Source organism: Anopheles coustani, chromosome 3, assembly GCF_943734705.1.
Source record: "Anopheles coustani chromosome 3, idAnoCousDA_361_x.2, whole genome shotgun sequence".
In the NCBI taxonomy this organism is placed as follows: Eukaryota; Metazoa; Arthropoda; class Insecta; order Diptera; family Culicidae; genus Anopheles; species Anopheles coustani.
In genome coordinates this window covers 37340071-37356156 of record NC_071288.1, presented here as the reverse complement: position 1 = coordinate 37356156, position 16086 = coordinate 37340071, and the positions used below count along the sequence as shown (strand labels likewise).

The following is a 16086-nucleotide window of genomic DNA, read 5'->3' as shown; positions in this document are numbered from 1 at the left end:
GAGCTTGGAGCGCGGGCTGTTTTCAGGCTCCACGTGCTGTTTTTTTTACTGTTTGTGTGTCCCGCGCGGTGGCGATCCTCGTTTTGATTGCTGCGACCTCCGAGGTGAAGAGTGAAAAGGGGCTTCAGCGGGAAGCCAGCCTGTTGTGTACCTTCCGCCGCGCTTCTCGTCCTCTGAGGCGCGGAGACTCACGTGTAAACGCGTCCGTGCGCGCCCCTTTGACAGGTTCATAGACTTTTTCGACGCGCAAAACCAACCGTGTGCCATCTTGGCTCGGGCCGGATTGGAGGCAAGCAGATCGCGGGCAACAAGCGTGCTGATACGGGGCGGCAGAAGGGAAAGCTCTCCGGACCGTAAACACACCCACACCGACACGCACATAACGTGACGCAGGAGCAGGATGATGAACGCGAAGGACTCGAGCATCCCGGTGCACGTGGAGGAGGCGATACACGCGTTCGTGGCCAAGATGGGCATGCGCGAGCCCGAGCTGGCCGTCTCGAGCGGATCGCGCAACGGCGACAGCTACTCCGGCGACGTGTACCGGATCGTCGTCACGCCCGGCAGCCGGGACATTGAGGACTTCGAGAACAACAACAACAGCAGCAACAACAACAACAACAACAACAACAATAACAATAACAACAACAACAACAACAACAGCAATGGTACTAATGGTCACCATCCGAGCGACGGTGATGATGCAGGGTAAGGTATTCGTGAAAGCTGTGTCGGGAACTGTGTGTGTCCTTTATTAAAAGTGAAGGAATAGAAGTTTTGAGTTTCCAAACTTGAATCATCTTTCTAAAATGTGTGCGAATCAAATGTTTAAAATACGCAGCAACCGAAGTAGCACCATCGAAACGCGTTCGAAACAAGATGAAAAATAGCCCCAAGAAGGGGGGTTTCGATTGGTTTTTCTTTTCTTTGCTGTGAAAACGTATTGATAAGGCCACCGCCTGGCGGTGGCACGGTGTGGGTGCCTTGCCTGTTTTGCTGGTGCTTAATCGAAGGCAGTGCCTGTGCCCTTATCGTCCGCAGTTGGTACACCTGTATCTCCCCCATGTTTTTCACGATTATTTTCGGGCCGCCATAATGGCGGTGCATTTCGTTGACGCTTTCGATTTTGGCTCGACGATTACAATTCGACCAACCGCGCAGGTGCAGGCAGTTGTCCCGAAAACGGCGATCGTTGGTGTGTGGGTGGGTGGTTGCAACAACGTTGCAGAAACGTCAAAGTAATCTTGCCACACGATAACGGGTGTTCCCAGTGTCGCTTATCGAAACATTCACAATGGAAGGGGAAAAGGTGTCACTGTGCGGAATGAATAGCACCGGAATTTTTTTGGGGAAAAATCCAGCCATCGTGCACTCTACTACCAACACCGGCCAGAGGTGCATAATTAGCGCCCGCCCGCGCAAACGTTGGCAGGAGGCACGCAGTAGATTGGTCATGCGACCGACCAATGAGGAAGGCGTTATGTGTGCACCTCCTCCGCAGGGAAGACAACTAGCCGAGCACTTGCACACGAACCGGATGCAGCCGATCAGCACGCATAGACGCATCTCGCGGTGTTTTAAACTGGTCATTGTCTATGGCAAACATTAGAACGACTGTGCAACCATCTTAGTTGGAGATGGGTGCGGTGGGAAAGGGGCGGCCGGGGAGGGAGCAGAGCAAACCCATTGTGTGCCATGCTCCCGGTGGCCCGGTGGTTAGTTTGTTCTGGCGTGTCTACGGCGATCGATTGACCCACTTTGGCGACGGATGACTTTGAACTACATTTAAGCGATGCGCATAGAGAGCGTACCGTGGCATCGGTCCGGGGGAGGCTGTACGGGTTCGAGCGGAGGCTGGCCGGGATGTGCCTCTTGCCCCGACGGGGATCTTGAAATTCTAAGTCAATTGAGGCTAATGGTTGCACGGCAGTTTGGTTGGTGTCTGTTAAGCAATTCGCAACCGGCTTCCTTAGGGTTCCGCGCATGATTTGGTGATAAGGTGGTTTAGCAACGGCTCTTTAAAAACTAACCTGCATTGCCCGCGAACACGTTGCAGCAGCTTAGCGATGAGTGAATCGTCTTATCTACAGAGCGATTTACGTCCGGGCGATCGAGCTTTCAATCCATATGTCGTGTGTGTTCAAACCCAGTCGGAGCAAGTTTGGTAGTTTTAAACATTGAGATACATATATGTATAGCGCATTGGTAAAACACAATGCTGGCAGTTTAATCCAGCCAGCCACACACAGTCCGTTGTTGTTTATCTTCTTGTTTGGTAAAGTGTCATGATCAGCAAATGGGATAGCGACTCCTCGAGAGGGCATTCTTCAAGCGGTAATTTGTCTTTCCTCAATCGACAGAGGAATAAAAAGACATTGAGACTACAAGCAAAACTGTTCTGAAATCTTTTGATTCAAATCGAAACTGTGTAATCTGTACCTATTAGCTTTATATCTTATGAATCTTTCTACGATATTCCTTTGGATAGTTCTTTGCCTATAGATTCAATCGTATTTTCCAATTGATTCGTATCAATCTTTTGAAGTTAATGAATCTTTATGATTCAGCAAATGATCATCGTCGCCACATATTTTTAAGAACCCTTTAGAATTCACAAATATACTTTTGATCTGTCATCTGTCGCGAATCGAATTAACGAACTTCTAATCTTTATCTCCAGAATTCAGTGGTTTTTATCATGTAAATGTTTTCGGCTTGAGTTAAACAAAGTTTTGTCAATGAATAATTCCTTATTCTACTTCTGCTAACACACTTATCGTGTTTACGTGCTTGTACAAATCCAAATCCCTCTCAAGTTCATGCTATTCTCGAAAGTATTCCAACAATCTGGAGCCCCTGTAACATTCCATTCATGCTACAAGCGCCCGATCGTGCGATTCTCACGCCGTCCACGTTTGCCATTTTCCGCGCGTTGCTGCGCCGAGCCGGTTCGCGGTCATTTCGACAGAATTTTAATTTCCCCCCCGCCCCGCCGTCCAGAACTTCGCGCGTCTCGTTTTCGTTTTCGAAAACGCTGGTAGAATGTGGCAAAATCACACCGAAAACCGTAACGACGTAATTTGCAAACACGAAAGCACCCCGAAAAATTTCGCTTTTCATTCCCACCGGCGGCTCGCGGGCGCATCCGGTGACCCAAAGCGCCCCCCGCCCGCCCGCCTCCTTCACTCCCCCGTTATTCACCTCAATCGTTGGCTGTAGCACCACTGTATCGCTGAAAGATATCCAGAGAAGCGCGAAGACGTCGAAAACCGCCTTCGGTGGCATCGGGTATTAAAACTACGCAAAACATAACACCCATTTCAGAAGGCAGCGATCGGCCGAAAACCTGTTTTCGGGTTTCCCTTTCGTTCCATTCAACTCTCCACACACACACACACACACACACACACACACACACACACACACACACACACACACACACGCGCAAGAATGGTACACCCCCTGTGGGGAGGGGGGACGGAGGTGAAGTTCTGGCTCCAGGTTTTGCCCCATTCGCACGTCCCTCGGTTCTAACAGCGATCCTCGGCTCGGAAGATAAATTCTGACCGGGTCTCCGCTAATGTTCTCTTAGCAGCCCGAGGGCTCCTCCGTGGCCTGGTGTCTCTTTCTTTCCCGCTCGCACGATCACGCTCGTTCTAAGGTGATCGTCTCGGCGGGGGGTTTCGTGCCGGATCGAGGCGTGCGCGCAAATGGATCGTTATCGGCGTTTGCAAATACTGACCTTCATTTCGCCTGACGGTGAGGAATGTGAGGAATGCGAGCTACCCAAAACCTGTAGCCGCCAGCCCCGCCGAGTCCCGCGCAGTTAGGCCCATAACCATTGCCGATCTGTTAGGCAGAAGGCGATGGTTAGCACTCGTGTTTCACCTCTTCGGAACTCGGACTCCTTCCGGCCGGCGTTGTGCGCGCCGCTGGACGCCTGGAATCGAGAAAAACGGCGCGGAAGACAAACAACATCACTCGATCTCGCCGGGGATGTAGTTTTTGTTTGCCTTGTTTGTGGCGAGCGTCTTGTTTGTTGTTTTTCGGACCCGCACCCTCCCTTCCCCGAGAGCCCGCCCGAAATGATGAGATTCTACATTTGGTGAAAAGATACGGATTGCGCCCGTCACCGTTGGCGCCAATCTGTCAGCCCGACGGTGTCCGAAAATGTGCGCGGAGTCGAGCCGGTTTTTGGGCGGTCGATCGCTCCGGCGCTGTCAACGCAATTACGTGCCAATGCCGGGCCTCGCTCGTACGCGCAGCAGCGAGATTCGACTCTCGGGTGACAAATGAGCCGGCCGAAGCAATCCTAAGCACGCACACGCTACTAGGCGCCTGGCCATACCGGGGCCGAGGCACGTAGGCTGCTGCCCGGGACGAACGCTCGGTCGATCGATCATCGCACTTCGGATATTGCCTTCAATGCCGCCAGAGGTCGTTGAACGTGTGCGCACGGGGAAGCGATGAGGCTGTGCGATTGTTTCTCCGCGCCGTGAAACGAAAACAACGCCGGCCGTACGGCGGTGCTCGGACGACTCGGACGCTGGTGCGAGGACAAGCCCGAAGCCCGTTGGGCATGTTTTTGATAAATTTTTTGGTAAAGGTCAGACACATTGCTGCACCAACGGTTCGTTAAGGTCAATTAGCATGGTCAAATGGAACGTTGATGCAAGCTTATCGGTTTGGGGAAATTTGACTTTAGACGATGTCCATGGAACGGTTTGAGGAGATTGTGTTGTGTGATTAACAGCATTAACTTCTTGGGAGGATCATATCGCCTGAAGGGAACACAACCGACACATCTTGATGAAATCCGACTAAACGGGGAGTTTAATGTAATACTTCTAGGGTAAAAAAGGGACTGCAAGATTCGCTCGGACCGTACTAAGCCTGAGGATAGGTGACAAAGTACATTTTAAAGCCATACTTGTCCGAGCTAAGCTGGGATACATCTAGGACTGCTTTCTAAAATGTCTTATCAAACCATAATGCAAAGAATTTTTAAAAATGTTTGCGATTTTTCACGAATAAATGAATCAACTACTGGAGTTTTGCAATTTGAATACACTTGTTTGTTTAAAACGGTGTTTGAAGTATCCGTGGAAATATTAACTGATTTGGCCGAAATCGCCTCGGGTTGCTGATTCGTGCAAGCAAAAACGCAAGCCTCGATGATATAGGGTTAATATTCCTTCGTGAAGAATCTTAGCCTTTCGTGTGAACTTATTCTATTTTTCTGTTGTAATGTGCGATAACTGTACGCTTGAACATTACATATGCATATTTTAACTTTAGAAATATCTTCATTGTCATAATTAATTGTCAAACTTAGAAGCCGTTCCATTGAAAAACATTTAAGAAAATGTGATAAAGAATTCGGTTTTGTTTGTCAGCGAAAATGATTCAACGAAACTGGGTTAGGTGAACTATATTAATAGGTTAGACCACTTCCAAGGCCGCAGAAAAAGCGTGTCTCTGTAATATTTGTCATGCAAACATTTTTTTTTATTTGGGATTTTTTTTATTAAATACAAACATACAGTCAATCATCATACAACGATTTTAATCCATTGGCGTGTTTAAGTCTTTGCACGAAAACAGTCAATAAACAAACGTTAATTTTTCGAAAGTTAATTTATATGAAAAGTAGCATAATTTTAATTTTAACTAATTTTTTTTATTTTAATCAATTTATACGAATTTGCATGACTTATTTTATGCGTTTAAGTTTTTCTAGCAAATGAACAGCAACAACAAAATTATTGGTTGGTGATGCTTTCTTTGCATGCATTTTCTAAAACTTTTACGGAAGTATCCCTAAAAGTATCCTGCTGGTGGAAAACAACGAAGTCAACATTATCCAAAAAGTTCTATAAGTTTTTCTGCCTGGATTATGATTGTGGTTTACTTATAAACTTATTTATCAACAAATTTTCGTTTTGCTGTGACACAACCCCATTGCGGCGGTCCGGTTCGTTTGCTTGGCGAAAACAAAAAGAAACCAAACCCGTACAAACAAGAAGCTGGCTTCGCTATAAGCTGGCTCGGTGACCCTTGCGGTGGCCACCGAAAAGTGGCCCCATTGTTTGCAAACACCGAAGCCCACCGGAAATGAGCAAATGTGTGTCAAACTCGATCGCAACTCCATCTCACGGCGTGCCCCAAAGCACATAACGCTCCCAAATAAGGGTTACTGGATCATGTTTGGCATGCCCGCTCTTTTTTTTTTTGTTTTTTGGTTTCATCCCCGCCCTCCCCCTTTAAATCGATTACAATTTAACGCTATGTTTTCACACTGCCTCGCTTTTGGTCAGTGCGATGAACTACGGGCCGAACCGTCCCAGCAACATCATAAGGCAGCAGCAGCCGTCGCCGCCGCCGCCGCCAATCGGCGATCCGATCTGCAAAGCTGTGCGAACCTTCCCGAGGCACAAAAAAAAAAGCTACAGCAAGCCATCCATCGCCACAGAAGACCAACCGAAAGCCGGTCCACCCGGCCGGCTGTGTGTGTTTGTGTTTGTGTGCGGTTGGATCCGTTTGCTGAGCTTGCCAAAAGTGGAACAATAAGAGAAGGGTTTACGCAAACACAACGAACCCGCCGAAGATTATCTTCTCCGGCAGCATCCACCCTGTGCCCCCCGGCCCCTTCTTTGCTTCGGTCGCTAAATTTGCAATTTGCAGATGTTTACTTTTCCCACAATTATCACCGTCTGGTCGGATTCAGTAACTCAAAGCACGAAAAAAAAGGTGGCGTGAATCGCAGTCTTCGTGGAGAAGTTTGGAAGAAAGATTATGCGAGAGGAAGAGAGATAGAAAGTTGGATGGCGAAAACGGTAACACAGGCGGGTTTTGGAAGGTGAGAAGCGCAAAAATGAAAAGCGGCGGGAATGATGATGATCCTTTCCGGAACCGCACAGGAACCGCATACTTTCACCCACCTACCGGACGGAGCGCCCCCGGATGAGAGGAGAGGGGGTCTGGCTCACATGGCCACAGGAACTGTCTGGGAGGCAGTTTATGTTGGAGCCCACTAACACACACACACACACACACACACACACTCACATATACACAAATGTTGTTTTATTTATTATTTTGTTTCGCTTCGCCCTCGCCAAGGAATATGATCGCGCGAGCAAATCCGACGGAAACCGGGATCGACGGCAGTGTTGTTGTGCACACGTTAACAAAACTGTCTCCGGACACCATCGCTTCTCCGGTGACGGGTCTGGTCCTTCGAAAGGCTCACATCGACCCTAACACACACACACACGCACACACGGGCAGATGCCTTTTCCGCCGGTCAATGACCGATCGTCCGGCGAACTTCGGTCGATCTTCGAGATTCGATTGAGCTTGCTTTCAAACTTTTACGCAAGGCGCCTTCGTTTCGCTCCCCCCCCCCCCCCCTCGCCCGGGGAAGGGAGTTGGGAATTTCATTTTGTTTACGAAAAAAAAAAACGGAGAATGCAAGCAACACCCTCATGTTTGAGCGATATGATCTCAACCCTCTCCCGGTTCGAACTTACATCGGATGACCGGACTGCACAAAGGCGGAGAGATGGGGGAGGAGGTTGAGGGAGAAGCCACCGGTGTTGGCGTAGGTCAGTGTTGACCGCCGGCCGCCGGGATCCGAAAACCAAAACAACACCACACATTCTGCGCACTGCACATCGAACAAAAAGGGAAAAGGCAAGCATAAATCAACTGCGGCACTGACCGTGGCCGGGATGAGGTAGGTGTGGGGTAATTACATTGAAGAAGTGGTGGTGGAGGGAACAAGAAAAAAAAATACAGTGGCAAACAAATAAACAACCCATTGCCGAACAACGTTCGTTCGTTCGACGTTTTCGCGCCTCGCAGAAGATCGAGCTCCAGCTGGCACTTGATTTCGCCTTCCCGAAGTGTCCGATCAACCCCGATGGGTGACACATGCGGAATGGTGTCAAATTTCGAACCTGTCATCAGTTTTTTTTTCCGAACTTTAATTTTTAACGCTTTTGCCTTTCGCCCTCTCCGCACAATCGGAGGGAAAATCGCGGTAGCACGTGCACACACGCCTCGCGTCGCTGCGATCGTCATCGCACACACACGCACACACACCTCATATGTTCACCCTTTAGGAATCTCATGGGGTCGGGGTGCGGGGTAGGGTAGTTAACGGACGGTAGGTTTGTTGGACCATTCCATCCATCAGCTGGTGGTACGTGATCGCTTACTTCGGTGTTACGAAATGCGGGCGTGCTAATCAGTTAACGATTTTTTTTCCTTCGCTCACCGTTTTTTTTCACCCTCCCCTCCCACCCCTCCCACGGGGCGTCGTCATGTTCCGCAAAGGCTAAAAATGGATTGGCCCCCGCGCCGTCAGGTTTTCCCCTGCAAACACCTCCGGTTAGCTGGGACAGTTTGTTCAACAATCGAACCGCGCCGTACTTATTAAATCCATTTGCCCGTTTCGTTTATTAAACTCGTCACAGGAGATTAAAATTAGTGCTTTAGTGTGTGATGTTGTATAAGCAGCCGGCCGTGCAGTTGCAGATGCTATAAATAGGCGGATTGGTGTGTGAAACGGTTACAAAAATGTCGCCAATAGTTATTTTATCTCCATGATAGTGCATATCGGGTGCATTATGTAACCCATTATGATCCTCGATGGTTCATGTTTTAACTCACCTGGTGCCAGACAATGGCTAAATCGGGGTCTTTGGAGGAGTTTTAAATCGATTTGAACAGAATACTATGAATGTTATAATAAGTATTTAATGAAAAGTTTGGAGAAACTGGCGAAAAATGTGATCGGATTATGATGAAATTTATGATTTCATTTGCACTAGATGTAGGGGTCGAGTTGGTAAATATGAAATTTATTTGACAGTGTATTTTATTTTTATGACATTCGGAAGAATCGTGTTTGATGAAGTTGTCACAGTAACAAGCCCAGGTCTTTTTAAAATTCTTCATTCGTTTCTGAAACAAACAATTTTCATAAGACTAAGAAATGCAAACGAGAAAACGTAGTGTTTACGAAATTTAAAACATTTTCTTGCCAATAAATTGTCTCCAAAGTTAAGGATTAGAACATAACAACAAGTTAAGGATTAGATATAATTTGGTTAAGAGTAAAGTTGTGTAATATCAATTCAGATTCATGAATCTAAATGACTATTTGCTTCGTTTTCGAGATTCATAAATATTTTAATGAAAACATGACATTCATCATTATTTGAAGATTCGAATCCCAAAAGATTCATGAATCAATTAGAACAATATGGGTTTACAAGATGGTATCGACCTTACGAACAAATGTAATTTAAAAATGTGATCTACTCGGGTTTGCATCAAAGATGGAATTTGTTTTTAAGTAGACGATCGGGAGCTGCAGACCGCAGGACAAGAATCCACACTTTGCGAGGGAATGTAAAACAAAACTGCTCCATTAGTGACATCGAATATGCCTTTTTGCGTTTCGATTTGTAGAAGTCAGTCACGGAAACCCATGAAGAAAAAAAACCCATTCGACCGCTTCTCGTGACACTCGTTCGATCGAAATCAAGAGAAGGCCAGTGAAAGGGTTCATCGGGTTCGTCCAGTTCCACAAGATGATGGTGTGCTGGTCGGGGTAGTTCGGTCCGCGCAGTGATTGCGGCCGCCTTCAGTTGTAATTGTAATTGTATGCCCGCGCGAGATTGCTTATTCATTCGCGCGGCCAATTCGAAGGCAGCCAAGAAAAACAATAAAACACCCCGGCAGGACGGTGTACATTTTTTTCGGCTTCTTCTTCCCACCGAAACGCACAAACACACACACACACACACACACACACACCATACTCGAGCGCCTCGAAACTGACCACGAACAATTTGTTACCGAAAAAACACAGCGTCTGGCAATCACGGCGCCGAAGAGACCCTTTCCCCGATATCCATCCATCCGACCGTCGTCTCGATTGTCTTGCGCGACGTTGTTGTGTGGTGCGTTGTCGTCACCGTCGTCTTCGGCGTCGTCGTCGTCGTCGCGGGACCAATGTGCAGCTTGCGTTTCCTGCCGAAACTGCGTACGTGAGTTCACTGACCTCGGGAACCCTGTAAGCACACCTCGGGGTCTCGGGCGGGAACCACGGCACAGCCGGGGCGACGGGTCCTTTCCAATTCCTTCGGACGGTCGGGCGATGGTGTGCTTTATCTGGGTCTTACCATCCGATCGTTGTTGTAAACCGTACCCGTGTGTGCACCTATCTACGAATACCCAATTTTATCGGTTGCGAGTTGACTTTTGCATACTTGGGCTCAGGTTGGGCAGGTTGGGTTGGTGAATTTGGTTCGGATGTGAAACCTTGCCTTTTGAAAAGATCGTTCTATAGATATTGTGTGCGAAGACATACATTTAATTCGGCAAACAGTATTCTACAGTCAGGTAATGCTAGTAGAAGACAAAAATGACTTTGTTAATGATTTCAAACATAATTTGTTGTATAAATTTGTTTACGAATCTTAGACTAGATGAATTTGATCTGACTAAATCATTATTTGTTTGTGGACTAGTCTTTGTTTTGTGCGATATATTTTAATGGCATGAACCAACAACCAACCATATTTACAACTCTTGAAAGTGATTTTTTATTCTAGTTTGAATTAGTAGAAATTAAGTAGTTTTGAATTAATACACTCGGAATGAAATTTGCAAACTCTGTTTCGGAAGCTAAAGTACACTGTGAATAGTTCAAAAAAGCTTCTAAATTCATTCGCTGAATTAAAAAGTTCCAACCATTAATTCCTTCAAGCTTAAATTGTAAAAGGCGAAAAATGATACTTATCAAAACTCTTGAATACGCAATACATTAAATGCGTACAATTTTTGTTTTTATAAAGGTTTAAGTTTTTGTTCATATAATGTGTTCAGATGCGATTGAACTTGTTTCATTTTAAATGTCAAATTGTGGTAAACCATGAGTAAAACCGAACAATAAGATACTAATAATATTAAGCTTTTCATAGAATGCATTTCAAAACCAAACTTTTGCAAGCTGCTTTAACAAAATCTACAATTATGATACGACTCCCTTCACTGTTTCACTTTGTTTTAATTCACCAGCATGGTTAAACGTCACCCGTCACCAGTGACAAAAGAAGTTTCCCTCGCTGTTAGCTAACCGGTAAATTTATAACTTTTCAGACCGAAAGCTAACGCAAATAGCAACACCCGAAGCGACGGGTTATCGGATGTCCGAAAAATGGATTGCCCACCGCTCGGACACACGCCGCGCGTGTTAAATCAAAGCACATGTGCGTCACGTATCTGTCATCCACTTTCGCCAAAGCCATCGGGATACGAGTACCAGACGGTGTCTCCACGAAAAAAAAAACCTGAAAGCCTATCCTTTTTACACCCTCTCTCTCTCTTTATCTCTCTCCTTTCCCACCGAACCGCCTCGGTTGTGTTGCGTGCGTCGTCAAGAAATCGTGAATTAATTCAACAATCCGTTTAACCAGCAAGCCAAAGAAAACTGAAAAAGAAAGAAGTACAGAACGTGTAGGTGAGGTGAGGGAAGGGGGCGTTTGGGATGGTGCTGATGGGTACAGGATAATAGGAAAACCGCGACAACAACCAAGACCGGCCCTCCAAATCGCCGGTCGCTAATAAGAAGCAAATAAGCGGTTGCATAATCAGCAAACAATATGCAGCGAGCGTAAAACGGTCGCAAAAGCGACCGTCGAGCAAAACCGTGCTTTTAAATTAAAGGGTAACATAAAAGTCACCCTCCCTCTTGGTGTGCCCGTGACAATTGTAACTCTCTCTCTCCCTCCCACCCATTCATGGGGTTCAAAAAAAATAATAATAAACAAACAAAGGGGCACCCCAGAAGACCTCGTGTGTTTACACGTGCGCAAAGAGACACTAAACGATGCGCGAAGCGAGATGTGCAAAGCTTTGCGAAAAACTTTCGTAACAACAAAACGCTGCAGCAACAGCGGAAAAAAGGAGGGAAAACACAACCACAAAGGTTTGAAAATAAAAACATAAAAAAGATTAAACAGAAATAGAAACAAATATTCAAAAATCAACACATCCGCACCGCACGGCACGAAAACTGGAAATCGCCGGGGCCAAACGTCGTAACCATTAGTGAACGGTATGTCAACAGAATGTGTCACCGTCGGCAGGTTTGCCTGTATTTTCACACCTCGCTTCCGCAAGTCCCCGCGCGGCTCGGGGTCCCGTGCAAGAGGAAAGGTTTGGGGAATGGGTTGGGTGAAGGGTTGTGTCCCCGTAGAGCCGGGTTTCACCAATTATGCCCCCTATTGCAGCGCCACATGGGGCTGGGCCGTGCGGTTCCGTGGGATGTTTCGGATCATGTTACGGGCGAATTTTTCTCGAGTGTGTAGCAGCGGAAGGTGCTAATGTTTACGTGATGTCTGCAAAGGGTAAAACAATCAAAACATCGTTCGCGACTCACAAGGCGACGCGCGACCAGCGGTGGCTTCGCGGCTTTCCTGTCCGCTTTTCGGATCTCCGGCGAGAGTAAAGACAGGCCACGAGAGGAATATACCGCTAGGAAAGGGCCGCTTTTTTTTTCGCTTCAGCCATCGTAAGAATGGCTCGTTGCTAATGTGGGTCACCCCGATGGGCCCGGGGTATTCTTGTACGAACACACCGAAAAGGCCATGTGTTGGTACTTGGGGGCTTCTTTTAGAATGTATTTTTCCCGGTTTGGTGTGAAACATAAAGCAATTTTCTATATACATATGACTAAAGGGAATCAGGTTTCTGACGAGATAGAAAAGATCCTCTGAAAAATTTTGCTTTTGAAGATAATCTTTTCAAGCGAATTGTCTTCTTGGAACGATTCTCCAAATATCCTATCTGTTTCAGCGTTGAAAGCAAGTGTTCTACTTTTTGCAACGGAATTGGAATTGGAAAAAATGGTTGCTAGCACAAACAAGTATGACAACATGAGTATTTGGAATTCTATTTACGACATCCTTATATTTATAGGTCTAAATTAACTTTAGTTTGTAGAGGAAAGCATATGTGGCCTTCACGTGAATTATTTCGAAAATGTGTCTTGTACGCACTAGCGAGGAGAATAACGATTAACGTGAGCCAATTCAGGATGAGTCAGTTGGTATAGAGAGTCAATGCTTTGATTTACTTAGTATTATTTGGTTCATCATATATACATAAAAAAAAAAATCTGGAATGGTTTGCGGCAATTGGACTAACGAAAATAAAATAAATTATAAATAAATTAATTTACGATCACCACCAATGCGGCATGTTAGCCGCAAAGTTCGCCAAAGGCAGTCAAATCTACCATTTAGTGGTTGGTTACGCAGATTTACCTTTTATAATATTTAGTGTTGGAAAATGGTACCTTTGCTTAATCGTATAGCACTGTATTGATAATCAAAGACTAGCAATTATTCATGGTCTTCAACGAAGTCTCATGTTTAATTGACTTTTCAAATGTTCCATCCTTGAGTTTCATTCGTCGATGTACAGTGTTTTTATTGGACAATAGAGCATGTTTGGCCTTAACGGGTTTGAAGTAGTTCAACGTTGGATGATCAAAATAAGCTGGATGCTGGTTCAAGTAATGGATTCTAGAATAGATCTCGAATATCTTCTTTCCAACCCTTATCGCTGTGGATATCGATAACTAATGATAGATTTTTCCTTATATCCCAACAGACTAATTATCAACGGACTACCGAAGGCGATCAGCGTGATCGCGAAGGTGGCGCCGACCACATCCCTGCGCCGATCGCTCTACAACAGCTCGGCGCACTTTCAGCGCGAAAAGTACGTGTTCGACATGGTCCTGCCGATGTTCGAAGCGTTTCAGAAAACGTGCGGTCTGCACTCGGCGAAACGCTTCGCCCACTATCCGAGCGTCATCCGGTCCGAGTGCTGCGAGGGCTACGAGTACATCCTGCAGCGTGACCTGATGTCGCAGGGCTACCGCAACTTCCCGCGCACGGAACCGCTGGCGTACGACGACGTGCTGCTGGTGCTGACCCATCTGGCCCAGTTCCACGCCATCTCGTTCGCGATGCAGCAGCAGGCGCCCGAGGTGTACGCGACGATCGTGGCCCAGCTGCAGGAGACGATCTTCGTGCCGCCACTGCACAGTTCGTTCGTCGATTTCCTGCAGCGCAAGGTGGACTACGCCATCGAGACGCTGCGGCATAGTCCGGAGGCGGGCGACGGTGCCGTCGGCGAGCGGCTCTGCCGGTTCCGGGACGAGTACGGCCAGGCGATGATCGACTGCGTCCAGAACCGGGACGATACGGTGATCTGCCACGGAGACTGCTGGATCAGCAACATTCTTTATCGACCCAATGTGAGTATACCCTAGGTGGGACACTAGGTCATCGAACGCCGGTGCATCAAATGGTGTATCAAACAGTGATATTGTTGGGACAGAGAAGCATATCTCCTACCATGCGATCTTTGAATCGGATCAATGCGGAACTTAGATTTTTGGTGGAACTTTGATTTTTGGTTGCTAGTTTATCAAAGAGTAGCCTAGGCGCTTCTCGTCAAGATTATTCATTGTTTTCGAATTCATTATTTTGCTTTGTCTATAAAATGTTCCCACAGTTTTAATTTATACGAGTTCTTGTTTTAAATCTCAACAAGATCTCCACAAAAGAGCATCGATGCAATTTTAAGCAGATACATGTCGCCTCTGTACACCCTTAAATCTAAAAAATAATACTTTTAAAGCTTATAAAGCTTATTGTAAAGATCCAAATTAACGCCTCGCGCTAACAAGATCATTCTGTCCTCCTCCTATTGTTGTATTGCACAGCCCTCACACCGAAATGGTACCGAAGACGGTCTCAATAACAACAACAACAACAACCACAGCCTCAGCCACCATCAACACTTCCAGAACGCCAAAGAGCTCAAGTTTCTCGACTGGCAGGTGGCCCGCAGCGGCACGCCGGCCATCGATCTGTCCTACTTTATCTTCTGCTGTACCGACAGTGAGCTGCGCGAGCGACTTCCGGAACTGCTGCGCAAGTACCACAGCGCGCTGGTGCGCCGCATGGAGGAGCTGGGCATCAGCAATGGCCGCGAGCTGTTTCCGTTCGAGCGGCTGCAGATGCACATGAAAAAGTATGCCCGCTTCGGTTTCGGTAAGTCACATCGCGTGGACGTTTGAATGGGCAACAACCATTTTATATTTTCCCTTCTTCCGTGTCGCAGGTATGGCACTGATGACGCTTCACTCGACCTGCTGCGTCGAGAAGGACCTGCCGAATGTTTCCGCCGCCCTCGAGACGACGGAACTGGTCGACATCGACAAGCTTGCCAAGGATATGCTCTACAATCCGGCCTACATCAAGCGGATGTCCGGCGTTTGCCGAGACATGGTCCGCCTCGGGTACCTCTGAGCCATGTAGAGGCCTTCCGAGGTCACCGTTTAAAAGACACACACACACCTCTCTCTTCCTCCGTCTCTCTCTATGTCTCTCCGTCTAGCATCCGGTTCATGGCATACCAGAGCCCGCCTCGTCGACCCTCCCCCGGCGACCATCGCCGTTTAGAGATATTAAGGTAGTACTTAAGGTGTAGCGATAAGAGAGGTTGTCTTCTGCAGTATTCTGGGACGTTGTTACGCCATTACCATTTGGCTCAAGTAGTTCAGTATTCGTGCCCGTTTCCGGTGTACCTGGTCGGTCGACCCCAATGGTCAGGAGCAGGCAATGACACCAAGAAGAAGTATTCTTTTTTCCTTTACTAAAACTTCCTCACATACACATACCGTGTCCAAAGGATCGTTAGCCGTTTGCTAGCCGTACAAAAATAAACAAAACTAATAACTGCATGTAAAACATACCGACAAATGCATTTTGGAACCTTCCATGTATTAGCCGGTAGAATTCGTAGGATAGAAGCTAAGCTTAGTTACCAGTCGACAAAAGGAGGGGAGGACGCATCTAATAGTACATTACGAATCGTAATTGAAATTAATTCACGATCATCACATTTTAGTGATTGGCAATGAGAAACATATTTTATTCGGCAAACGGAGCAGACATTGCACATTCCAACGGGGATTTGTTGAACTCCGGC

The 16086-nt window shown here is 46.8% G+C and overlaps 1 protein-coding gene across 1 annotated transcript; it reads left to right on the top strand.

Moving 5' to 3' along the window:
• Positions 1–400: 400 nt before the first annotated feature.
• On the top strand, positions 401–15662 carry LOC131260356 (anaphase-promoting complex subunit 1-like). The gene is made up of 4 exons (XM_058262059.1): positions 401–708; positions 13693–14344; positions 14816–15146; positions 15217–15662. The coding sequence occupies exons 1-4, from the start codon at positions 401–403 to the stop codon at positions 15402–15404; spliced, it is 1479 nt and encodes a 492-aa protein (XP_058118042.1). The 3' UTR covers positions 15405–15662.
• The last annotated feature ends 424 nt before the right edge of the window (positions 15663–16086 follow it).